Raw genomic sequence first — 26899 nt, forward strand, 5'->3', positions numbered from 1 at the left:
TTGTAAAAAGAACGTTTCTGCAATCACTCTTCCCACCTTCAGTTTTAAGTTTTCATTCCATCTTTCATTTCAACCTCCGTTTCAAATCAGTGATTTTATATTACAATTGCATAAAGTTCCAAAGACCATAGAAGAAGCTCCCTCCCTTTTCCTCTCCTTCTCTCTGTTTCTTCCATGGCTGGTGGTCTGTACAACTCAATCAGACCATCGTCATCTTCGTTTCATCAGAACTTCTCTTCTAGACTTCTCCTTCTTCTCACAGTTCTGCCACTAACCCTTGCAGCCTTTGCTTTCATTCTTCAATGGAGAGGCGGTCTCAACGATCCAACAACGCGTTGGTCTCCCGACAACCACCGCTTCCCTGGTGGTATGGGAAGCTCGGCTCCTCAAGACGTTGTGCACTTGCCGGCTTCTTCTGATTGCGTCGAGATTCTGGGTCGGAGCTCATCACCCTCATTTCCTTACTATCACGATTGGAAATTCAATTACGATGCCGATCTGAAACCAAAGGTGAGTTCCCGATTGGAATTTGATTGGATTTCATTGATGTGTTTTGGTTCTTGATTTTTGTTTCTTCACTGCGTCGTTGCTGTTGTTCTGGGTTGGTCACTGGTGGGTTTGTCCCGATTCATGGATCTGGTTTCTCTGCAAACATGGGGTTTGATTGATATTCGAATTTTTTGCAGTTGAAGGTGGTTTAACTGCAAGCAATGACAATGCAACTATTAAATATACTTTCCTCATATGTATGTGTTTTGGTCTGATCTGTTTTGGGTTGGAATCAGATTCTTCTTTGTGGCTTTGGGGATCTGGGTTCGCTTTTGAGGTCTTTTGTCATTTTTGAGAAGAAACGTAAATGACTTCAGAAATAAGGTGTTGACTTAGTATTTTCCTTAAATTTATGTGGTTCAGTTTTGGAGTGGAGTTTAAGGCATTCTCTGGATTTATATTTGATGGGGTTTAGCCGTTTAGGGATAAACTGTTTCATTTCATTCATACTTTGGCCATATGACCACTATTGACTTCAACTGTATATTTCAGTTTGCAAATGCTTGGCAATGTGATAATTTACTCTTTTCTGAATAGAATTAGTAACTGAGCATTGAGTTGTAATATCTTTCTCGATGGTTGGTTTTTACTTGAAATTTGCCTTGTCCCAACCATTTTTGGGGTCAGTAAAACCAAATCGGCTTTCTGCCTTTCTGGATCTGTTGTCAATTGTCATATGGGCTTGTTAAGGTTGTTAAGTTGGCTGTCTCCCTGCAATGACCCCGTCATAAGAGGAAGCATATCAATGAATATATAACAGACTCCAGTCTCACTGCAAAATGTACGAACATAATCGAATGCTACAAAATGAATGAAATCAAGCAATGTCAAGGATTATATTTGATTTATGCATACAGGTTATGTTTCATGTGAATGATTCAGTGTGTTTCTGACCTTGATTTGCAACTTTTTTTTGTTAAATATGCAGATATGTATTACGACGAGCACTTCAGCTGGCTTGGAGCAGATTTTGCCATGGCTTTTCTATCATAAGGTTCTGGGGGTTACAACCTTCTTCCTATTTGTGGAAGGGAATGCTGCATCTCCTAATGTGTCTCATGTCTTGGAATCAATTCCTGTGAGTTTGTATTATCTGCTCTGTCTCTGCCTCTGTGCATGTGTGTCTTTTGTTTTCATGGTTCTTTGTCTATATAGAAAAACAAAACCCAATTCCCCCCACCCCCCCTTTTTTCTTTCAATTGTGGTTCTTCCACAATTTCACTCATCTGTTCCATCTTCTCCTTCAGGGTGTGAAAGTTATATACCGAACAAGAGAGCTGGAAGAGAAACAAGCCAGAAGGTTAGTTCATACTGTCAGTTGGGTTGAACCCACTGTTAGCATTATTGTTTATCAAAATTTTGTGCATGTGGGAGGAAGGGGGTTATTGGAAGGTGTAATATGATTTGTCTCTGAAAATAGGCAGAGGAAGAAGAACATCAGCTTAGATAAAGAAGCAAAAAATAACTTCGAGTGATTATATTGAGTTTAGTGTGGTTTCCGGTCAAATTTATAGTCCAGAAAACATGTTGTAGTTTCATATAATATATGTGCAAAATGATGAAATGATGAACATATTTATCACATTATGAGGCATCCTATTGACAACTTAGTAGCAGAGAAAAATTCTCAAAATCCATTCAAATCCATCCATATGTATGATTTTAAAGTAGCTATGACTGAATATTTCCACTAGAAAACCTATCTTACAATACCATTAGAAAACAGAACCCTCCAAACTATCTAAGTTGATGTTCTTCTTCCTTCGCCTTCTCCTAAACCTACTAAAATGGAGTAAGATGGACGGAGGTGGTACTTCCTTAATTGACATAAGAGGCTTATGTGAGGCTAATCCATATTAGTTTCATAGAATGAAGAGAACAATATATTATGGTAGCTCTTATTTACCACTCATAGGGCCAATTCTTATTTGACCAATTTTTTTTTAATAATTAAATTATTTTACAAAACATAAAAGTTTCTTTTCTTTCTTTCTAAAATGAATGTGTTTTTGATTAATTGTATAGAGTGTCTCTAAAATTCGAGAGACTCTCGAATTTTCCCTAAGATTGATTGGATATTATTTATCTAGGTTTTATTTTGATCCGTTAAGTAGAGGGTGGGCCTTGGTGCAATGGTAAAGGTCTGCTCCATTGTGACCAAGTGGTCACGGGTTCGAGTCTAGAAACCGCCTCTTTGCGAAAGCAGGGGTAAGGCTGCATACATTATGACCCTCCCCAGACCCCGCAGTGGTGGGAGCCTCGTGCACTGGGTATGCCCTTTTTGTTTTTAATTCTGATCTGTTATGGATTTTAAGTTCTCCCACCAGCATTTAAATTGTCAGAGGCAGATGATGATGATGACTTTGAATGGAATAGATGATATCTTGGTTTTGGAAAGGAGAGGTGGAACTAGAAAGGCTTCTACTATGTTGGGACAATTTCCAGAAAGATTAATGATTTGGATGATGTTGCCAATAAAGTATGCCATTGGACTACTGACCTTTATTGAAGCCATTGAACTATTGACGTTGATGGATGGTAATTCTTGACCTGTTGATGCAGATAAATCACAGAATTTCAGTGGAAATAAGCCTTGGGTTGGGTCATATATGTATTATGCCTTTGGTCTATATTGGGCCACTTTAATGAGCTTATATATGGGTGGGAGCTAGGACTACGAGATAAGTCAATCTGATAAGTTTAGCTCAATTTTTTGGGGTTATTTGAGCTTCTATATGGGTAGAAGATAGGACTACGAGATTAGTCAATATGATTAGTTGGGATTCCTAATCAGTTTAGGAGTGCTAGAGAGTCAGTTATGAAATTTATGTATAGATGTAGTGGTCTATGGCCTCACCCACAAATTTATGAATGATATACTTCAATTTTCTGAAGTTCTACTGTGGATTCAGTACTGGCTTGAGTGGATTCTCAGGTGTGCTTGGTAGATTCCAAGTAAAGGCTCTGGTGGATTCCTGGCTGGCCTATCTTCTTTATTCTCTATCTTATTTCATTCAACAACAGGTCAGTGATCTTCTAGTTCTCAATCACCTGTGGCATCCTGCTTCTGCTGAATTTCAGATTGGATTATACTTATGATATCTTTCTAGGTGCTCCTTTGTTTTGGTTCAAAACTGGAATACAAGTTTCTGCTATCTTGTTATCTAAAGTTATGGTTCTGATCCTGAAGAATTTTGGTCCATAGTTGCAGTTCTAGTTCTGATATTTGTTCTCCCAGTAGCACTAGGATTTCTCCATAATTCCCTGCTCTGTTGTCAGAATTTCTTCAAATCCTTCCGGTCTTTTCTTCTTATAGAATAGATTACTTGAGCTGATTTCTAGAATGTCTGTCACTCTGTTGTGAGTTACAACTTTTCTCTAAATCCTGGTCTATTGTCTCTGTTCTGTGATCCTGTCTGTACTAGGCTCTTGCTGGATTTTTCTGGCTTGAGAATAATCCACATTACCCGTCACACTTTAATCTGCACTCACCTGGCATGCACCTGCCCCACTAATGCATGTCTCCTGGACCCTTTGTCTAGTTATAACCATGCTTGGTCCACCAAAACCCACCCAGTAGCTGTTTCTAAATTTTACACTCTGTTTCATTTTTTAACTTGCCTGTATGTCTGCCATAGGTGGCGGGACTTGGTGCAATGGTAAGGTTGCTCCATTGTGACCAAGTGGTCACAGGTTCAAGTCTGGAAACAGCCTCTCTGCGAAAGCAGGGGTAAGGATGCATACATTATGACCCTCCCCACACACCGCAATGGCGGGAGCCTCGTGCACTGGGTACACCCTTTTTTGTATGTCTGCCCTAGCCCCATTAGCGAAAAGGAATGGATCTAAATCCCACTCCTAAAATTTATTCATTTATTTTTCTATCACAGCCCATTTAGGGATGGGTTGGGTACTTGGGTTTGTGCTGCATGTATGGTGTTAAACTCCTTAAGTCCCCTTGGGCAGTACCCTGCCAAACCTGGCTGGTTGTGAACCCTACCAAACCCTTTTGTGGGAGACCTGAAGGTGAAGAGTGTGGCCTCAAGTAACAAGTCTTCCTTCTTGAAGAGGTACTAACTCCTCTAAATAGAGTAGTAATGGCAAGCAAGGAGTTTGGTTAAAAGGTCAGAAATCAAGCAAAACAAGAGGAACTGGAACAACGTTGTTTGATGCCAAAGGACTTCCCTTGCAGTATCTTATTGCCCCCCCTTGATGACTGGTCTTTCTTTGATCCATTTTGATGTATGTATTTCTGAAATATGTAGAGACTTCAGTTGGATGAGGGTGGTCTAAATAATAGTAGAATTGGGTTGCGACATATATGTTGATCCTCTGCTTACATCCTTAAATTTCCATAAAATCTAATCTTTCTGTTACTATTTTACTTTTGGGTGGGTGCAGTTTTTTGGTCCTGCTCTATTTATCTTCTTTTTTTTTTTTTTTGATTTTGTTTGCGGACAGTTCGTTTAAATAAACTGGTGTCTATTTAACAAAATGACTTGTCAAAATTCCGTAGTCTATTTGTTATAATGGATTTTTATTTATGTGTTCATATGTCTTTGATTCCTTAACCATTAGCATTTTCTCTTTTGGAATTCTAGCCGGATTTGGAATGAGACTTGGCTGTCAAGCTTCTTCTACAAACCGTGCAATTATGAACTTTTTGTGAAGCAATCTCTCAATATGGAGATGGCTATAGTCATGGCAAGGGTATGAAAAATTATATTCTCAACTACTATGTTATGAAATCTTTGTTCTTCTATATTGACAAATTCTCATGACAATGGAACCTTGGATTCCATGCTGCATGTGTTACTCAGGATGCTGGAGTGGATTGGATCATCCATCTTGACACTGATGAGTTGTTACATCCAGCTGGTGCTCGGGAGTACTCGTTAAGGCAATTGCTCTTAGAAGTGCCTGGGAATGTAGATATGGTTATCTTTCCAAATTATGTGAGTGAACCAGTTAAACAATATATTTTTTCTCTTTTTAGATCTGGTTATCATGATGGCATGTATTCATTTATTAGTGCAGAAAAGTTACCTCTGATCTCTTTTATCTTTTATTTTCATTAATAAAATTTGATATGTTGAATTAAATTCAATAGATATATGCTATTTTCAGGAGAGTAGTGTTGAACGAGATGATATTAAGGAACCATTCAGTGAGGTAAATTTTGCTCTTACCCTTTACTTGTTCTCTTTTCATTAGTGTATTTCTAAGGGATTCAATGAGTAAAATTAAAAGTTTGATTGTGTTGCTTGTTGAAATGGATTTCTTTGGAATCTTGAATGATGTGGGATTATTCTCAATACCCCCTTCACATCTAGCCTTTTTTTTGGGTGATGGTACGTGGCATGTGTGGCCCCTCTTTTTGGATGGCCGTACATAGATGTTTAATTAACAAAATGGGTCTGGTGCTTTGATAACATATTGTAGTATCTAAACCAAATAAATAGCAATCCTTGCCGGTAGTAGGTATGGAAAAACTTGAAGAGATCCCATGACTTGAAGTTTGAACCCTTCTAGATCCTACTTTATTGTTATCACTTGTATAGGTGGTTTGTAAAAGGAATGTAGAAACAATTTCTAACTTTTTTAGTTTTATTTAACATATGAACATTAGAATCTTCTCAAAGATGTTAGAGATAGAAAATACTATAATCACAATGCAGATTGATGACTTAAAGTTGTGTTTGGTTCCAAGGTAGCAGTGTGATTGCAATAGTTGCATCTAGAGCTAGGACATTGACGTGTCTACTCATTTGGCAGAGAATTCCTGTTAATTAAGAACTACTGTAGTACTGTGTTCATGGCACAACTATGCTACTATGCTACAAGTTGTGTCATGCTGGAGACATCCAGTTGCTTTCTGAGGGGTTGGTTATTTGGATAAGCTAGGTTTTGTTGGGGCCCTACTTGACCCAATTGTAGGAACATATAGCACTTAAGATTCTTAGCATCCTCTTTGCATGATCAGGAAGGTTAACGAATTTTGGTAAGTTTGTCAGCCAACTCACACTTTAATCCAAAGAAGTGCAACTAAGGGTGAGCACTAAGATGCTTCGTCAACTGTCTCACATCTTTAGAATTTGCACATTGTTGGGACCATTGCTTAAGTGATGTTTTGAGATCATATTTAAAAGGTGATTATTCATTGTGGACATATCATTCTTCTATGCTTACCAACAGGTCTCAATGTTCAAGAAGAACTATGATCATCTTACAAAAGACGTATACTTTGGTATGTACAAAGAGTCAACCCGTGGTAATCCTAACTACTTTTTGACTTATGGAAATGGGAAAGCAGCTGCTCGGATTCAGGATCATCTCCGTCCTAATGGTGCTCATAGATGGCACAACTATATGAAGACGCCAAAGTACGGTATTCTATTTCATATACTTGCTTATACACCTTATCTATCTCTGTCTACATCCTTTAAATAATTGATGGACATGGAGACATGAATGCACAGAGATAGTGCAAGTAAAATTTCTTTCTTTGAATTCATGTTTAGTTTAGGGGCCATCGTTTGCTGCAATGCTAGAAAGCTCAGCCTGCCAGCATGAAGATGCAGGTTTGAGTCTTGAGGGTGGCCACTTTGTGTAAAAAATTCCTGAAGTCTGAAAGTTAGGATTGACTCTAGTCTACCATTCCCGGGACTCATCAGAAGTGAGACTTGCACTGGGTTACAGCCCTTTATAGTCATTATGTTTAGTTTATAATTTATCAGAATGCAAGAGCAGATTCTGTTTTGTTGGTTACATGTGCACTAATAAATGATGTTGCTTAAATCATTGAACAGTGAAATCAAACTGGAGGAGGCTGCCGTTCTACATTACACATACACCAAATTTTCGGACTTGACTTCTAGGCGTGACCGATGCGGCTGTAAACCAACGAAGGAGGATGTCAAAAGATGCTTTATACTCGAATTTGACAGAGCTGTAAGTCATAATGCCTGCATCCAGTTAAGATTTTTCCCTTTGCTGACAAAAAGTGTAGAAATCTTCTTTAAAATCGGTGAAGAAAATTCTATTAATCTGTCTTACTGTGATTAAATTTATCATCTCTCTGTGGGTTTCTTAGATCTATTTCTTATTTATGTCCTTCAACATAATTTTCTTTCTTTAATGTTTATACAAATGTCAGTTTTAGTATTAGTAAAGGGATTAAACTTGTAAGTTGAAACAAAACATTTCTTTCCCCGTTGGCTTCTTACAACATGCAAGGCCTGTTATTTGCTGGGACCTGTGATATTATGACAATCCTAACGCTTCCTTGGACTGTTTATCGTTTGTTATCCTCATGAAGCACATTGTTGGGATGTGAAAAAAGGTCGATCTAAAATCCTTGCATATTTTTCTCTTGTTGATAGTGATTTTGGAAATATTAATAGTTCAGAAAATTCATTAATGGATTATTGTAGCGGTTTATGCTTATAGTCGCTAGGTCAAACCTATATAAGGCCATTGCTTCTGGAAGGAGGAGTGCTACTTAGCACTTGTATTATGAATTTTGGTAAGCTTGAGAAGCCCTAGGAGGGTGGGATTCTCTTTAGCATTTCTCTTCTTGCATCATTCTAGATTTGGCTTAGCTACCGATAAGTCAGCTGACCTGTATAGGTTCATTTGTTCGTATATGAGTTGCTTATTACCCTTCCTTCAGTGGTTGGTCATTGGCTATTAAGTCTCTTAACAAGTGGAGTAACATGTGTCGGAAAAATGTTTTGAGGGTTTAAAATGGAAAATTAGTTCTTTATTCATGCTGCCAAGCGAAGTTAATTGGATCAATCAAAACAAAAATATTTTGGGGTACTAAAAGTTTTCAACATATGCTCACGAGCAATTATTAATTGAGGGTAATTCCTTCAAATGGTTTAGTGGTGCAAAACTGGACTAATCAACCCCTTGATATGACCAGTAAGAATCAGTGTTTCCACTGATAAGTGATAACCCTGTATTTTGGGAGAGAGGAGAGAGGAAAACAGAGAGACAGGGTATATGCGGTTTGTTGAGGGATAGCTTGATTTGCTCATGCTGTCATGCAATATCAATTTTCTTTGTCTTTGTAGGCCATTCTCTGGCGGCTACCAGGCAACAGAGTCGTTAAAACCAACATAATGCTGATTGTAAATTTTTGCCACTTGAAGAATGAAAAACTGGTTTTTGGTCAGTAAGCAGCAGATTCATGGTTGGACTTGCGTGGCAATCTTCTCTATCTGGAAACTGGAGATTCTCTTTGTCCCCCCCCCCCCCACCCCCGCCCACACTTTTTTTCTCCTTAAACCTTTATCCTTTCGAAGTGCATGTGTTGTAATGATTTTTAGCCTTATCCAAGGAACATTGGCCTTGCAGGCATTTATAATAGCTTCCACTGCAACAGGGGAGGAAATGCTCCAATGGTATGGACTCATACTTTTTCTGTCTAATGTTCTGTTCTTCTTTGTTAGGCATGCTTCGGTTTTTTTTAAATTTAATTTTTGTGGACTTATTTCTCTTTCTTTCTCCTCCCCTTTCCTGTCTTGGGTCTCACAAAAAAAGTCTTGATTTGTTTGAAATGTTTTTGAACCCTAATCGATAAACCTTGGAGACTCCAACGTTGAATAATATGAAGCAACAATTTAATGGCTATGGGTGCATGGAAGCTGTTACCCTGCTTCGTTTTTTTTTTTTAAAAAAAAAAATTTTGTTGACTTATTTTTCTTTCTTTTTCCTCCCCTTTCCTATCTTGTGTCTCACAAAAAAAGTCTTGATTTGTTTGAACTGTTTTTGAACCCTAATTGATAAACCTTGGAGACTCCAACTTTGAATAATAAGAAGCAACAATTTAATGGCTATGGGTGCATGGAAGCTGTTACCTAGAAACTGTAGACATGGTGTAGTTTTTCTAATTTTGGACCTTCATATCCATTGACACCTTGTACTCATATAGGTACCGAGATCACGTGGTATGGACCGATAAAGCTCTAAACCTGAAACTTCTACGGAAGGGCATTTTGACCCGGATTTATGCTCCTATGGTAAGATGCTTTTTATTGTTTCTTGAGCTTTATAGATAGAAGAGCTTTCAGGCTCCATGTACCCATATTCCTTAAGTTCTGTCCTTGTGCTATATATTTGTTACTTGTGGATGTTTGTATGCATCTGCATTTGAAATGTGTGAAGTCTCAAATTTCTTATTGTTGACCTACCTCTTTTGTTGCCTACAGGCCATTGTTAAAGGTTTGAGGGAGTCTGGTGTTTTTAGCTCAGTGATTGCTTCTGCACAAACAACTATCTCAAAGGAGAAATTTTTATCATCTGTGGAGAGCAGTAACTCAACCAGAGGATCTGGTTCCAAATTAATGTCCTCGAGAAAGTTTGGGAGCAGTGGAGAATCTCAGGCAACAGCAAGAAAGGTTTTGGAGATCACAGACACTGATTCTCATATGGAGGCAGTTCCACCATTGTCTCCCCCAGGCATGGATGATATTGGCATGGAAACATTATAGACCTCATCTCATGATTGCTTCTTCTACCTCCTGTCCATACTGAGGGCCTGAAAATCACAAATGTTTCATTTGGAGGGAAGAATCAGAAGAGTTGACAAGCAATCTCTGGATGGGGTTTATTGATGTTTAACTTCATTGAATCTTCCCGATCATTACCCAAGCGCTGGTGTACATTTCAGGTTAGTTGATAGGGTTATAGTTGAGATAGATAGAGAGAGAGAGTAGAGATTCTTAGCGAAGCAAGCGGTTCTCTTCCTTGGCCTATTTTGGGCACTTTTGCTGCCCACTTGAGATAGCAATTGGAGGCCTCTACCTGTCTGATTTTTATGTATAGTTGTACTATTGATTCTCCATTTAGACATTGATGGTTATTCACCCATTATATTAGTGCCTCATTTTTTGAAGTTCCAGCACAGATTCTTCATTTTTTTTGTTTGTCTTCATCAACTCATTTCTCCAAAGGATCCTCACCATCTTCAGTCATTAGATTGGTCACTTAAGCCCTTCAGATGGCATATATGGTCACTGGCCTGACTATTTTTATCCTCTCCTGTTACAGTACGGTGTTGTACTGCATCATGCGGCAGCTGCAGAGGCCATGTGCGCCATGTGGGGCCCGCTGTGCCACATGGCCTCTGCAACGCCGCATGATGCAGTACAGCACCGTGCTGTAATAGGAGAGGATAACGATTCCTGACCTGAAGAACCTTTTGCCATATATGATGGATCAAGTCTTTACTATGAAAAATAAAGTAAGCTAAAGTTATCTAGTCTATCTAATTGGAAAAATTGACTGAACCTTCCTAACTTGAGAATAATTTAAATAAGAATGTTCAAATGAAAATAAAGAATGACAAACTGCTTACGTTTTATTTCATCTCAATATTCTCACTCAGTTATATTTACGTTGTTTTTATGTTGCTTCTTTAGCCCAATATTCAACTTCATACAACCGTATTTCAAATGAGAATTACAATAATAAATATGGTTCGAGAACTCGGTTGCGGTACTGGTTTTGCCCAGCCAGAAAATCGAGTTGGGCCGAGATCGGCGACGAGTTGATGCATTTTTTTTTAACTCTGTAGCTGGTTTCCGTGGGTTTTTTACAAAGTTTGGTCATGAAACTTGGTATGTAGCCTGTTTTGGACCATTTAAACACAATGTCACTATCAAATTGTTTAAAATCAAAGTCCAAATAGGAGTTAGACTTCGGACCTTAGTTTGGTAGGCTACAATGTAATAATAGGCTTTATTCTACACATAATTTAGTAATATTAAACAATCAATGCATAAAATTAATATAAAACAACTTAAATAAGCATTGAAAATGTAAAAGTGTAAAATACATCAATCTTAACATTTACATTTATAATGCCAAGCCATTTGCCGCAACATATAAGCCTTTGAATATGCAACATAGGATTTCCATGTCATGGTGTTGCTGAAGAATCTCATCTAGTCTTCCACACAAGTCATATAAGTGTTGTCATTAACTAATTGAAGGTACCCTATCTTAGGGTATGGAAGAGGTGGTTGCGATGAGATTGATCCACTGCTACTGCCCCAGGTTGTTGAAATACCATTGGCATGTACGGCTAGGTTGGATGCAGCTTTTCAGCGCAATCCGACGAATTTTCGATGAAAAATGGGAGCAAAACCTTGCAATTCAGGTGGGGTGTGTGTTCTCTACCGAGACCAGCGAGATCTTGACTAGTCTTGATCGAGATGTGCATTATTTATACAAAGCCAGATGTTTAATTATTAAGATCTCGCTGAGATATTGTAATCCTTTAGTATCGCCCATAATCTCGTCTCGCCATCTAAAAAAACAAACGAGTTTTTAGTGGAATTCTTGTTCCATGGCATAGGAATATCTCTTGATAATATTTAAATTTATATCCCTATTTTTTCTTTCACTCCATCGTGAAAAAATTGGGCAATTACCCTTCACCCTCGGCAAAGGAGGAATTCCTTCACCAATAGGCGTGGGTGCTTTGGGATGAGCATCAAGAATAGTGAAGAATATTATTGATTTCGTATAGTAGGGTGAGTAATAATGACCCTAAATGTGGGTATACTTTTCTTTCACCCAAGGTGGAGGAAAACTCTATCCTAAAAAATTTCATGGGACAACATAAAAGTTGTTGTTTCATAAAGGAAAATGCTTAGGGAATCTTAAGATCAGCTATTTAAAGGAATGCAAATTTGAATTGGCCCTCATTAAATAAAAAAAGTTCTTTGAAAATAGGCAATGAAATATAAAATAAATACCATTTGGACCAACTCAACTTGTGGAACTAAAAGGAGAAATGTTGAAGGAATCAAAGACGCACTAGAAAAAAGCTTCTACTGTATAAATGTTTTTTTTTTTAAAGAATTGGGAGCTTTTATATATTTCTTACTTTTTTAGGGGGGGAATAGGGAGGGGGGAAGGTACCAACTAAGAGACTCGAACTCAAGACCTCGTGGTGAGCATTGGCCTTGGTCCATGTTTGTTTTGCTGTCAGATATTTGGGCAGCATTTGGTATGCATTCTAAGTTGATTTTGCATTCTCAGATAATAAAAATAGTTGTTTACATCATCCAAGAATGTAAAATTGGCCTAGAATGCATATCAAATGTCTGAGATGCTTGGGACCTTTATCCCCTGAGGTTCGCTAACTAGTACAGTTGTGCAATTCCTCTCATCGGGGGAGTTGAAATGACCATTCCACCCCCTGACCGAACACACTGTCCGGGTGGGGTCTACCCCCCTTTTATTAGAGGCACTAGGGAACCGTACCGGGCAGGGGAACCGCAGGTAGGGTTGTAAACGGATCGGATTCGGCTCGGATAGTGCTATATCCGCATCCGCATCCGATTAGCTATCAGACGGATTCGGATAGTGCTAAATGGATACAGACATGGATATGGATCGGATATTTTATCCGTTTACATGTAAATATAGCTTTTCGGATAACTATAGCCTATCCGTATCCGCATCCGTTTAGTTTTCGGACGGATTCGGATAGTGCTAAATGGATACGGACATGGATACGGAAACGGATTTTGACTATTCATTTACTCCCCTAACCGCAGGTGATAAAAATTCAAGATGCTTGTTAGTGTTTTTTTTTTAATGATAAAAGATGCTTGTTAGTGTTGCTCAAGATAGAGTGCTTGTTAGCTAGTTTATTTAAACTGTGTGCGCCTCTGAGCGCATGAGATCCATTCTTTTGTACGAGAATGAGAGCCGAACTCTTCTACTAGATGGGAGACCCCTGCCTTGGCTCAACATACGAGAATGGGAGCCAAACTCTTCCACTAGATGGGAGAGCCCTACGCTGTCTTAGCAGCATGGCTCTTTACTACTTGGCTCAACCTGTCCAAACTCCTAACTTAACTAATGGCCACCGGCTCACGCTTACAAATTTCAACCATATTTTTTTTTTTGGTTAAGAACAAGTTCATTCATAAAGGTCGCAATACAGAACCAGAGGCAACTTTAAGACATAAGTTTTGGAGCCACAGAGTGGAATGTGGCCAAGCCATCGTGCGCAACAAAGATGGGGCCTTTTGGGATAGGGAGTCAGCAGTCACATTGCTGATTTTGTGACGATACGTGTCCTTTGCTTTCACAAATACCTTATTATGGAGCAGTTAAAACTTAAAAATGTTTTTTTATCAAAAAAACTGAAAAAGTGTTTAGAGGGTCATTTGTGGAAGAAAAAAGACACATGTCATTAGTAAAACAGAAAATAATCTCCTCCAATTCCTTATAGTGTGGCAGTGCAGCAATACTAAGTGGAGATGTGGACACTTGACAACTGCTGCATCTAACGATCCATATCAGGATCGTTGGATGTGGCAGCTGCCAAATGTCGACATCTCGACCTAACATTGTCGCAGGACCACACTTTTAGGAATTGAAGAGGATTAAAATCCAAACTGTTACACTTACACCCCACGCAGGGTGAGCTGATTGCTTGATCTGGACTCAATATTACCAGGTAACCAGGCTTCCGTTATTAATTCAACTGCAAGATCCTCATCGGACGTCTACTACTGTAACTCCATGCCCAGCCGTTCGATCGATGTAGCCATTATTCTTCGTTTCACATAGCAGATTTGATTGATTAGTTTATCGTCCACTCGTCTCCGTTTTGGCGGTTAAACGGACGATGCCGGTAATCTGCGCCTCCTTCTGCTTAACCTGCGCACCCTTTCCTCTCTGGGTCTCTCTTCTTCTGTCTTCAAATGCTCCACTCTCATTTAGTTACAAACCATGTTCTTGCAAGTTGTAACGTCTTCAACTGCTTATTTTATTTATTTCATTTATTCAAATTTTTTTTGTTTTGTGAATAAAAACCTTGAAGACTAGTAGTGATATCAGAAACTTAGGGTTCCGGATATTTTTATCAATTTGAGAAGGGTTCTCTTCTCTGATTCAGAACACTTTGTTGGTTTTTGAAAGGGAGAAAAAAATTCCTTGGTTTTTTAAAGCCCTAAATCGAAGGAGCTCCTTGGACATTTTCAGTTTTAAGTGGATCATTGTGATTGCACAATGCTGATTAGCAGAGTGCTGTAAGTTAAATAATTTGGTTTCTTCATTCTTTTCCTTTTCATTTTTTTCTGATTCTTTTGTGGGGAAGAATTGATAGAAATGTGTACTTATCTTTTCTTTCAAAAAAAGTTAATGCGTTGAAGTTTGCAATCATTGCCTGGTCATTCAAAAAGTTTTAGTATTTAGTTGTTTTTGTTGATAATATGATGAAGAACATCAAGTTGTGTTTGTTATGCTAATGGAGAATATAGTTTTGAGCTTTAGTATCTTCTAGTTTTGCAGTTGCTCCAAGGAATTGGAGATCTGGATCCTTAGTTTTATCAAAAACAAGAGTGTTGGAGTCTGAACGTCTACTTTCGAGTCACATGGTTTCTCCAACACTGATAGTTAATAGCAAGAAAGATATGACATTGAGCTCAGTTGGGGGTGGCCCGCATCCTAGGGAGAACCTAGCAAAGGTTATTGGATGATCAAATTATTTTCAATGTTGTAACAATAATAATGAGCCTTAAGTGGTTGGCAAAACATGTGGTTTTCACTGGTGATAGTTTGTTGACATGCAGGATAACTTGGAGGAAAGTAACTCAGTTGAAATTCAGACAATTAGGGATGACCATTCTAGACTGGAAACAATGACAGTGCAGGAGCTCAAAACAGTTATGAGGTGAAAAAAAACCAAAAAAAAACAAGTATTTGTTTGAATCATTCCTTTGTTTGGCTACTTGTTTCAAGAATAGTGAAGCAAATTTTTGGTTGGCATGTTTCAAGAATATATCTCCATTACTGCAATTTATACATAAATAAGGATATATATGGTATTCTTGTTCCTGATACGAATTGTTGTAGCATATTTCCAACAGCTCTAGTTATGCTGGAAGTGTCTTGCATGTACTTCCTTTCAGGATCAATTCTTCTCCTGAACTCTGGTTCTGAAATCAGTTGAATGTATGATATTGATACTCTAAGAACCTTTTCCTGATATCAGTTATATTGTGGTGCCTAACAAATTTCAGGAGTGTTGGGATTCCTACTAGAGGTCGTAAGTGTGATCTTCAATCAGCCTTAAAGTGCTTCCTGGCTGAGAATGATGATGGTATCGTATTCTCTTTCTCAAAATGAATTTGATCTTCTATCGTAGTGCTTATAGTGGAGGACCAGTCAGTTCTAATGCTTTGAAATTTCCTGCATGTGCAGGTCAAAGTTCAGTAGCGGAAGCACATTCGATCGCTGTGAGAACGCCAGTACCTTCTAATGGCTCTCCATCAAAAAGGAAGCTTATTAACCCATCTGGTGAAGACCAGGTTCAAAGCCCGAGTACTGTTTCAAAAATTTCAGGAATTCGACAGTCTAAGAGAAGGGTAAAATCACCTTCGCTTGAGGTTGCCAGTACTGAAGTCAATTCTAAATTTTCTACCAAAAAACAGAACTTGCCAATCAAAATTGATGGACATACAGGTAATATTCTTTGACAATGTTCATGTCTTTTTATTTATTTTTGCAATGACATGATTGAAAACATATGCTTTTCTGTTCTTGCTGTGTGAATTTGTTTTTTTATATATCATCTAATGAGATAAACTGATCTAACCTGGTTTATGAGGTTTTTCTATGTTTACTGATGGTAGGTAAGAAGCTCCCTGGAGTAAAAGGAAAAGCTTCACATATTTGTGATGAAGATGATAGAGCCATTAATGGAGTCGATCTGTCCATCAATCCTAGTGAACCATGGACAATGTTTGCTCATAAGAAGCCGCAGCCTGGTTGGGTAGCGTATAATCCCAGAACCATGAGGCCTTCTCCTTTAACTAATGATGTACCATTTGTGAAGCTAATGTCTTGGAATGTTAACGGCTTAAGAGCTTTGCTGAAACTGGAGGCTTTCTCTGCTCTTGAACTTGCAAAAAGGGAAAATTTTGATGTGCTGTGCTTGCAAGAGACCAAACTGCAGGCAAGTACACGTAACGGTATTCCCTTGATTGGTGTAGCTGTTTTAACTCCTTTTTGGGGGGGGGGGGGGAGAGAGGTGTGGGATTGATTTTGGCGAGTGCACAGTTACAGGGACATTATTTAAACGGGATACTTCATAGCAGAAAAAATGAGATTGGCTCACACTAGACAAATGCCAATTTACCCGAGCCTGTATAGGAGCACCTTCTTCCTCCATGGTCCACCTACTTTTTCCATGTTGCGGTGATATGGCAATTTCAACCATTGGGTAGATGGGGTATGGTCTGTGTGGTCCACTTGTCAAGTTTCGAAGCAAAATATAATTATATACGTGCAGGCATTTTCCCTTAAATTTTCATCCATCTACTTGTTTTCAACCATTTATCAGAGTTTCATATTTTCAACCATTTTCTAAAATATTTTCAAAGCTTAATTTTGCCATGTGACCAGCTCTGTTTTGTTTGAAACTTGACAAATGAGTTGGGGACCTGGGGCCCAGCCCACCAACAAATATTTGGGGCCCTATCTGATCTTACATGTGGCAGATATTGGGGCCATGGAGGAAGACCTTCTGAAGTGGGCCATGCAGGAAACTGGAGCCCTTTTCCCCCCTTATTTTTTGACAACATTATCCATTGTCAGCATGCAGAGAGATAAATGAATGGACTCTGTTACCATTTGAAAATTCCAGTCATCTGATTCATTCCATTAATTGGGTGATATGATTCAGGCCAAAGTCAGACAAGCATTTAGGAGCATAATAGACTTATAATTGTGATGGTATCTACTATACACTATTATAGGTTGCATTGAAATTTGAGTAATATACCTTCTGATGCAGATAAATCACCTAAATGGGCTTATTTGATTGGAAATAAGCTCTGGTCTGGGCTTTTGATTCAATGGGTTCTCTTTTTAATAGGCCACTTTAATGGGCCAATAATATTGAAAGAGGCTAGGCATACGGGATTAGTTAAAAGTGTCTTTATTTCTTTTTTTTTCTTCTTTTAATTGTTATTAACTTTTTTAGTTAGTCTGGATTAGGATTAGTTAAAAGTGTTCTGTTTTGAGTCAGTTTCCTAGTCAGTTTATGTTGCCTTATTAGTTAAGGATTGGGTTATTCCTTTCCTTTTAAGTGTTTGAGTCTGTTTTTGAGTCTCCTATATAAGTTTGTAAGGGGGTCCAGCCTTGTACATGAATTTGGTTAATGAAATTTTGGCTTGAGCCTTTTCTTTATTCAGTGAGATTCAGATTTTCTATGAGATGCAGTGTTATGTGGTGGGATTCCTTTAATGGCTGGTGCCTGGTGGGTCTCTAGTCGAGGCTAGGTGGATGCTTAGTCAGCATCTTCTTCTATTCCTCCATTCTTGTAGTCTATCATTGATTCAGGTTAGTAATACTTTGAGGAAATAGAGACCCTCATTTATCTTTGTTATGTTTCTCTTTTTGGACCATTTATACCTCCAGCATCTTCCTGCAATTGTTTTACATATTTCCTTACCTTCTCACCCTGTCCACTCACAAAAAAGGTATGATTGGAGACTATTATTCATTAACTCTCCAACTACATATCAGCAGTAGATATTACTCTATTTTACAGATAGCACCATGAAATCCATGGGAAATTGTTGCAGGATGAAGTTTATACAATTCTGAGTCAGCTTTTCAAATTTCAAAACAATAGTTACCTAATTCTCCGTTTAGATGGTTAACAAATTTTCAAATATTTTGTTAATTGTATGGGATTTTTTTTTTTTTGGCTACATAATTTGCTAAACTATTTCCCCATTTGCTGTTTTTTTTACAGAATTAGTTAACTATCATCAGTGCAGTGCCTAGATATTTAGGGTAGGGTCAATGTCAAGAAAGAAAACTGGCATCAAAGGCGGAGAAATCAAAATTCCAAGAGAAAAGTTATATTATATATAGGAAATCAAAAGGGTGAGAAATCAAAGAACAATATTCAAATGAGTAATAAATAAAGTTTGGATACGAAGTAATAAGAGTATTTTTTATATAAGATAAATAGCAAGAAGTTCTTGAGGGCAGAAGTTAATTTTTTCCTATGGAGGATCTAATGATTGGAGTAGTAGAAGATCACAATAGTATGAACCAAACACTGAAACAATTGAAGAATTACAATTTCCACGCACAAGCATGAAAGGATCCCATCCAGAATTACAAATCAGCAGCCTAATGACAATCTATTAAGTTTTACTTGAGATTCTAATCATACTGCAACTCTAACTAGTAACTTCATAAAACACACAACCATTACCAGGAAATAACAGTAGCAGCAAAAATAAAAATAGCTTGAAGCCTATATTTCCAAAGGTAAGAGAGAAAAGCATCTGTCTAATTCCTGAAAATCAATATCATAAGCAACCAACCCTAACCCATGTCCCTGGATCCTGTGTCTGTTTTAAGTTATAGTTAGATTACAGAACATAAACTGACTCTCTTGACTAACTCCTAATATATCTCTAACTTGACCAAAATTGACACCATGACTAATCCCTGTTTTAAATAGACTTTGAATAAAATAAGAGAAAGACACAAAAAATTAAAGAAATTTACTAGCGATAGTGAAAATTAGATTGACCATAAATAGTAATTTGGAACAAATTATGAATAATAAAATTGGAATATAAATAGTGAAGGGAGAGTTTGTCTATCTCCCCTAAACATTGTCCATAATATTCTCCTTAAATATTCTCCAATAGAGAAGCATTCTTTCACATTTACCAGAGAAGTGGAATTCATTTATCAAAATTTCCCAGGAGGTTTCAAAATTGCCCCTATTCTACTGTGAGTCATAGTATGATTTTGTATTAATGGGACCTACGTAATCTCCAAATGTCCAATACATACCATTTTCCCTTGCCTTTTCCCACTTGTATTGACACTGTCCGTGTTCCGCATCACATTGCAATCATGGTGGACCTGCTAGCCAGGAGGAAGAAACAAACTCTGTATTTCATTATCTTGGTTAAAAAAAGGAGAAACAAAAATCAGTGGAGACTTAGCCTAAGTAAGTGCATCATATTCTGTCCTTTTATCTTTCTTACACTGTTTCCTTTGACCTGATCTCCATATTTGTTAGTGTACTATATTTTCAGAGATATTCATCATTATATTCTGATTATATTATTCATTTATTACACACACACACACACACACACACACACACACACATATATATATTTGTATAATATATGCAACATACATTATCACATGTTTTCATGCACATGTGAAAACATTGAAAGTTAAAACTCCAGCAATATTTGTATAATATATGCAACATACATTATCACATGTTTTCATGCACATGTGAAAACATTGAAAGTTAAAACTCCAGCATGTCTCTTGGAGGGAAACTGGAAAGTAGGATTTCTCTCACTGAATAAGTTGAAGGCAAAAGTCATCTTGAAACATTGAAAACATATTTGAAACGCAAGCTAGCTTTATGTTCAATTTGTATGCGTGTATGTGTTGTATATGTGGCAACTCTTATTTCTGTTTATCTTCATTTAATTGGTCCTTAAATTTTATGATTGCACGGTCTATTTCTGACAATAGGAGAAGGATGTTTTGGACATCAAGCAGTCTCTTCTATCTGGCTATGACAACAGCTTCTGGACATGTAGTGTCTCCAAGCTTGGGTACTCTGGTACTGCAGTTATCTCTCGGGTATGTCCATTCTTTTCTTATTGTGTTTAAACAAAAAGTGTAGTTTCAGCAGCAAGATTTCATTGTGTTATGATTGTCTACTTTGTGAAGGCACTTTAGGTTTCTCCATCATTTCTATGTTTTCCCATATTATAATCATTATGGATGATGTCAATTTATCAAGTTCTTGCAGTCTTGATCTGGTTATTTTGTATATTCTCAAATGTGGATTTCACTACTTACAATTGATGGGAGACCGAGTTTAAAGGATTTTGGTGGAGCTGGAGATGTGGTAAGGCTGTGGTTGTTGGGATTAGGGAATTTAAGGTTCAGAAATATAAAGGGAAAGTTTTTTGTAGATGGGAATAGGAAAAGAAAGATAACTGATGATATTCAGAGCTAGTAGCTTAGTAGGGATTGAGGGTGCTTTGTTTGGAGTAGTCATGGTTAGAAAAAGCAATAGAGTGAGCCTTGAAATATCAGCAAATTCATGTTAACCGGAAAATTGGCATCTGAACAAAAGCTAGAGCTGAAAGCAGAAGTATTTTTCTTATTATTAAAGATTTGATTACAGTTGCTTTTATATAGATCCTACTACCAGACTACCTTAGACTCCTTATAAAACTAAAACTTCAAAACAGATAATTGTAATCACAACAAGATACCTTCCACCATTCTGGCTAATAAATTTCCCATTGATTTACTGGATCATAGATTCATTCAGGCTGTAACTGAATAACCTTTCAAATTAACGCTATAAATCAAGGCAAAGGTGTCAGTTTTGACTCCTAAATGTAAGGACCGAGGAAAGTGATGAAAATAGGGAATTTTTTAGGTCAAATTGCCACAATGAACTGGATAAGCAAAAGTTATCCAGAACGGGGTTCTGACAAAAAAACATTTACCAAATCCCGACTCTAGTTTTTCATCCAAAATTGCCTCTTATCTTCTTTCTTCCGTCTCTTTCTCTCTCATATTCCTCTTCCAGCTCCAGAATGCCATTCTCCTCCCTCACTGCCTTCTAATCCTTGTTGGATCAGATACGTCATGTAAGTGTTTCCACCAGGAACTAATGAATCCAAAGTCTCTTGCTCCTTCTTCGAAGGTTCAATTGATTGTGACTTGGAAGTAAACAGAAGCTGGAACTCAACAATAACATGGAATCAGAATCTTGAAGCTGGGGTTTAAAATTGAATTCAAAACTGAAATATGTAGGAACTGAAAATATAGTATTGACTGAGTTTCAGCAACTAGATAGAGAAGAATAAGATAGGAAGAAGAGAGATACAAGCAACAACAACAACAACTCAGCCTTATCCCAACCAAATGGGGTCAGCTACATGGATCCATTCAAAACAAAGTAGAGAAAAACTGAGGTCCTCACAAACGGAGAGGAAAGTAAGAGGGATGAAGAGTAAAAAAGAAGAAATGGGGATAAGCAAAGTGAGTAATGAAAAATGAAAGTGAGAGGAAAGAGGATAGCCCAGGAAACCAGGAAAATCTCAGCTACATGGTATCGATAACGTGGATCCTCGCCCTCCAATAGGCTCTATCTGAGGTCATACTTTGCACAAGACCCAAACTATGCATGCCATTCTTCACAACCTCACTTATGGTCATTTTTGGCCTGCCCTTAACTCTTTTAGCTCCTTCGATCGGCATCGGATCACTCCTCCTTACTGGGGCATTCCCAGGCCTCCATTGTACATGGCCAAACCACCTCATACGACATTCTCAGAGCTTTTTGCCGATCGGGGCAACTCCCACATCAGCTCTAATACGTTCGTTCCTCACTTTATCCTTACTAGTTTTGCCGCACATCCATCTTAACATCTTCATTTCCGCAACACATATCTTTGTTATATGACACTTCTTAACTGCCCAACATTCCGCCTCATACATCATAGCAGGTCGAACAACAGTCCTGTAGAACTTTCCTTTAAGCTTTAAAGGAATGTGTCGGTCACATGGTACTCCGATCGCACCTCTCCACTTCATCCATCCCACTTTAATTCTTTGTGAAACATCATCTATGTCACCTTCTTTGTGTATAGTAAACCCCAGATATCTAAAATAGTCATTTGGCGGTATCTCTCTCTCCTCAATTTTCACCATGTCATCATCCATCAAATTGTGACTAAAGTTACACCTTATATATTCTGTCTTTGATCTACTAATCTTAAAGCCTCTTGTTTCCAAGGTCGATCACATCTCTTACTTAGCGTTAATCCCGGTTTTTGTCTCATTCACCAAAACAATATCATCGACTAAGAGCATACACCACAGTACCTTGTCTTGAATGTTGTTTAATTCATCCATGATAGGCACAAACAAATAAGGGCTTAGGGCTGATCCTTGATGCAACCCAACCGTAATTGGGAATTCCTTGCCCTGGCCTCGCACAGATCTCACATTAGTCACCACACCTTCGTACATATCTTTAATTACCTCTAGATACTTACTCAACACCCCTCTCTTTGCAAGAACATGCTGGATTAAATCTCTAGGGACTCTGCCATAGGCTTTCTCCAGGTCAATAACGACCATATTGAGATCCTTTTTGCTAGCTCTACATCTTTCCATGAACCTCCTCAGTAGGTAGGTAGCTTCTGTCGTGGATCTACCTGGCATAAAACCAAATTGATTCTTCGAGATATGAGTCTCTCTTCTTAGACGAGCTTCAATAACCTTCTCCCAAAGTTTCATTGTATGGCTCATTAGTTTTATGCTTCTATAGTTATTGCAGCTCTAGACATCACCTTTATTTTTGTAGATCGGATCTACAATGCTTCTCTTCCACTCATCTGGCATTTTCCTTGTGATCATAATCTTGTTAAATAGCTTGGTTAACCAATAGACCCCATGTACTCCTAGGGCCTTCCATACTTCTATTGGGATCTCATCCGGGCCCGGTTTTTGCCTACTTTCATCTTTCTTAAGGCTTCTTCAACTTCCGCTACACCAATCTTTTGTACAAATAAATGATGTGTGGTGTCTTGATGAATAATGCAGTTAATTGGTTTGGTCATATTCGAACTACCTCCATTTAGAAGTTCACAAATATACTCATCCCATCTCCTCACAATGTCCTCATCCCTTACCAACACTCTTCCATCCTCCCCTTTTATACATCTCACCTGGTCGAAATCTCTACTCTTCCTTTCTCTCATTTTAGCTATTTTATAAATAGCTTTTTCCCCTTCCTTTGTGTGTAGATTAAGATATGAAGAAGGGAGGATATGGCCTGGGAATCACTCCCAAGGTTTAGGCTGAAATCACCACCGACCAGCCTACTGAATCACCTATTCACCACAGAACTTGAGGAAGTAAAGCTTTCATTAATTAATAATACTGTTTGGGGGGGGTGGGGGGGGGCTTTATGGCCTTACAACTTGTAATAGAAACTAAAAGTGTACTTACAATAGGAAAGAAAAGTAGCCTAAACATAGGAAACACTCAGTGTCCCGTAACAAAACTATCTTAACTAATTAAATAGAATAAATGTCCCGCATAATTAAAACTCTATCAAATGTAGGAATAGAAGTTCTATTCATACCAAATTCTATCCAATCCTTAACAACTGAGGAAATAACAATTACTTAATAAGATAAAACACTCAAACTAAACGAATAAAGTAAATCCTGTGTTCCAACCTACTACCCATATTTTAGGCCTATTACAATGAAACCCATTGGACCAAAGGCCCAACATGTATAGAACCCAACCCAAGGCTTATTTCCACCAAAATTAGCCCACTTTTGCTGATTTATCTGCATCACTTTGAGGATTTAAAACAGTAGTATATGGGATTCAGCTAGGAAACAGCAATATCAATTCCAGAGGGGATTCAGCAGGCTAATCAGGTGGGACTCTTGATTATATCTTCTTCTCTTTCTCTCTTTCTTTCCATCAATCCAGGTCAGTTTTGCATTCTTCTTTAAACCCTGTACATGCTTTGTTTCTCTCTATCTTAGGTTTTTTGCTATTTTCCTCTTCAGTTCATTTATTGGGTTTCCAGCTTGTAGTTCTAGCTTCAGTTCAGTTTCAAAACCCTGAAAACCTATTGATTTCAAGAGTCCTAGTTTACTTCTACTTCTTTGAAATCTCAGTTTTAAATGATATCCAAGTTTTTTATTTCTGATTTCCTGATCACTAGTTACTCATTGATTACTTCCATGACTGAATTCTGGTAACCTAGTTCAAGTATAGCTCTTAAATTTATGGTTTCTAAACTGAATTCTGAGTTTTTCTTTTTTGAATTCCAGTTTATCATTTATCTCTGTTTATCCTATTGAATTCTGGTTCTGAATCCATAAATACCAATTACCAAATTCTGGAATTCTAGCTGGAATTTAGTTTTGTAGTCACTTTAGGAAACCATCATAACTTTGAATCCAGCTACTGGATCATAATCCAATTCTACTAGCTTACTTGTCCTGCTGAATAGACCAATCGACCTTTGCAAATCCATCTGACTAGTCAATTGTGATTTATTGAATTTCTCTTAATTCTGATTCTGTTCCTAATCCTCTGGAAAACTCAAGGATTCATAACTCTAATCCTTTGGGTGTTTTAGGATCCCATTATTAACCTTGTAGAGATTCAAATATGGTGAATTTTCATGATGGCCTATCCAAAGAAAATTTTGGATGGCCTATCCTCGGTTTCTTCCACAATAGATTTAGTGGTGGTTCACAAGGAGTCTACTTGTTTGCCAATCCTACACCTTTTACTGAAATTTCCACTAAGTGCTCTCTTAGCAGTCCACAAAAGAGGGCTTGCCAGACTGCCAGTCAGGCAAATCTTTGCTTTATGGGCATGTTCAGGATCTTATAGAGGACAGATTGGATATTCCAATGTATATGCATGGATCCCAATGATATAGGGTTTGGTCTTAGATAGACATCTACAATCCTAATCCACAATAAGACCTTTCAATATTGTCAACAATACAATCTGTCACCAGCTACAGCAAGAGAATATAAGGAAAATGTTAAAGTATGTACCGTGGGGACATAGAGTTGTAACTCCATAGGGGGAAATCTTCCCTCTATCGAGATTTAGTGTTAGGTACTTAGGTGTCTTATTGTGTTTACTTCTAACACTGAATCTCGATAGAGGGAAGATTCCCCCTATCGAGTTACAACTCTATGTCATCATGGTACATACTTAAACAGAAAACACCTAACAGTTTGAACAGTAGTGTATTTCAACTCTTATAATTATTAACAATGCATAACAGCACCCTTTTAGTCCTCCATTAGAACCTGGTTTGAAGACTCTAAACAAGCCTGCGACAGTGCTTTGTTGGAGATTTCTACAGATTTTCTTCAGGCCCTTGTAACTTCATATCCGACCATCAGTTTCAGTCCAGATTTTGAGAGGGTAGTACCCATCTCAGCCTGATGCGTTGGCTGATTTGGGCTGTAGTTTGTAAGTTGCTAATTTGAGTCATAGTTTCTAATCTTGATATCATGGCATAGCTTCTGATGCAACGATCAGAATTGGCTGAGGTTTTGAAGAGTTTATCAGTCTTAAGAGTTTTACCCTCGGCTGGGATATCTGTTCCATCAGAGTTGCCTAGTAGTGTAGTCCTAGATTGGTAGGAGACCAACTAGGAGCCAGTAAACCAGGATCTGATATGAATAGGTAGTCCGAATAGGTCAAAATTAGGGTTAGGGTAGGGTTTGCTATTAGGGTTAATGTCAAGTCAAGGTAGGGGAGTCTATCATTGAAGGTCCTGAGATATTTTGATGGATGGAAGTGTGTAAATGTGAATGGGCAGCAACTTGGATTTAGGGTTTTGGGTTTTGGAAAAGAGGAAAAGAGGGGGTATCTAGGGTTTAGGATGGGAATTTTGGGGCTAGGGTTTGGATCGATTATTCCCTAGTGTAGGGAGTGAAATTCGATTCAGGTATGGTGTGTTTCTGATGGTTGGATTGGTTTGTGAAGAATTTGCATAATGGGATGATCTCCAGAAATAGGTGGGATGTTGTGGTTTCAATGGGGGTAATGGTAAAACAGCTTGGTTCGAGTATTCCATTGGGCAGGAGAATACTCGATCCAATTATGTGAAGGTGTTGTTAGCTGAATGGTTTGTTAAGAATTTTAGGAGATGGGATGGTTTCAATTTTCAAGAGATGGGTGGGAAAATTAGGGTTTTGCGGTGGTTAGGAGGATTAGGAGAAGAATGGGTATTGATGGGATGATTCAAATTTACTGTTGTTGCAAGGGCAGCTCAGTTGGTTAGAGGATCTTGAATAAGTCTTGAATCTTGATCTTGAACTTGAAGGAGATCTTCAAGAATTGAAAGAAAGCTTCAAAGAACCACCCCGGCTTCACACCGCAAGGTGTCGAATAAATCAAACACCAATCCCACCAATGAACCACCTGGACTTTCCACTGCAAGGTGTCAATCGGATCAAACACCAATCCCACCAACGAACCACCCGGGCTTCCCACCGCAAGGTGTCAATCGGATCAAACACCAATCCCACTAGTCTTGATCAAACACAAGACAAAATCTTCAATGGAGAAGAAGAGAAGAGCAGCAAAAAGCTTTTCATTAATCAAAATTCGTGTTCAATACTTGCCCCCCTTGCAACCTTATATAAAAGACTCAAAAATAGACTCCTCCACTAAAAAGGAAAAGGCTTAACCGCCCTAACCCAATCCTTAACCTATTAGGTAACTT

General features: G+C 38.1%; 2 protein-coding genes and 1 long non-coding RNA gene across 8 annotated transcripts in view; 2 read left to right on the forward strand and 1 right to left on the reverse strand.

Moving 5' to 3' along the window:
* Positions 1 to 10425, forward strand: LOC122670564 (glycosyltransferase-like At2g41451). Its single transcript, XM_043867504.1, has 11 exons — positions 1 to 510; positions 1478 to 1627; positions 1797 to 1849; positions 5151 to 5259; positions 5370 to 5504; positions 5677 to 5721; positions 6745 to 6932; positions 7359 to 7500; positions 8911 to 8957; positions 9488 to 9575; positions 9765 to 10425. The coding sequence occupies exons 1-11, from the start codon at positions 175 to 177 to the stop codon at positions 10044 to 10046; spliced, it is 1575 nt and encodes a 524-aa protein (XP_043723439.1). The 5' UTR covers positions 1 to 174; the 3' UTR covers positions 10047 to 10425.
* LOC122670569 lies at positions 8925 to 23809 on the reverse strand. Its single transcript, XR_006334227.1, has 3 exons — positions 23799 to 23809; positions 9250 to 9257; positions 8925 to 9042 (listed from the first exon to the last, which is right to left on the reverse strand). It is a non-coding gene; the product is annotated as an uncharacterized LOC122670569 (long non-coding RNA).
* Positions 14117 to 26899, forward strand: part of LOC122670562 (DNA-(apurinic or apyrimidinic site) endonuclease, chloroplastic) — a 23050-nt gene continuing 10267 nt past the window's right edge. Inside the window, exons 1-7 of one of the 6 annotated variants that reach the window (XM_043867502.1) lie at positions 14117 to 14212; positions 14864 to 15047; positions 15153 to 15253; positions 15603 to 15682; positions 15775 to 16044; positions 16215 to 16537; positions 20116 to 20226. In XM_043867502.1, the coding sequence (XP_043723437.1) occupies positions 14955 to 15047; positions 15153 to 15253; positions 15603 to 15682; positions 15775 to 16044; positions 16215 to 16537; positions 20116 to 20226 (978 nt within the window). In that variant the 5' untranslated portion in view covers positions 14117 to 14212; positions 14864 to 14954. Of the gene's footprint in view, positions 14323 to 14471; positions 14610 to 14863; positions 15048 to 15152; positions 15254 to 15602; positions 15683 to 15774; positions 16045 to 16214; positions 16538 to 20115; positions 20227 to 26899 lie in introns of those variants that run through there. The other 5 variants (XM_043867496.1, XM_043867497.1, XM_043867498.1 and 2 more) reach the window with 5 other exon arrangements.

Source organism: Telopea speciosissima, chromosome 8 (assembly GCF_018873765.1).
Source record: "Telopea speciosissima isolate NSW1024214 ecotype Mountain lineage chromosome 8, Tspe_v1, whole genome shotgun sequence".
Classification (NCBI taxonomy): Eukaryota; Viridiplantae; Streptophyta; class Magnoliopsida; order Proteales; family Proteaceae; genus Telopea; species Telopea speciosissima.

Excerpts from the sequence above, each read along its gene's own strand:
- LOC122670564 (XM_043867504.1), top strand. The coding sequence starts at position 175 with ATGGCTGGTGGTCTGTACAACTCAATCAGACCATCGTCATCTTCGTTT. Across the intron at positions 1,628-1,796 it reads ATGTCTTGGAATCAATTCCT|GGTGTGAAAGTTATATACCG; the intron begins GTGAGTTTGTAT and ends CTTCTCCTTCAG. Across the intron at positions 6,933-7,358 it reads AACTATATGAAGACGCCAAA|TGAAATCAAACTGGAGGAGG; the intron begins GTACGGTATTCT and ends ATCATTGAACAG.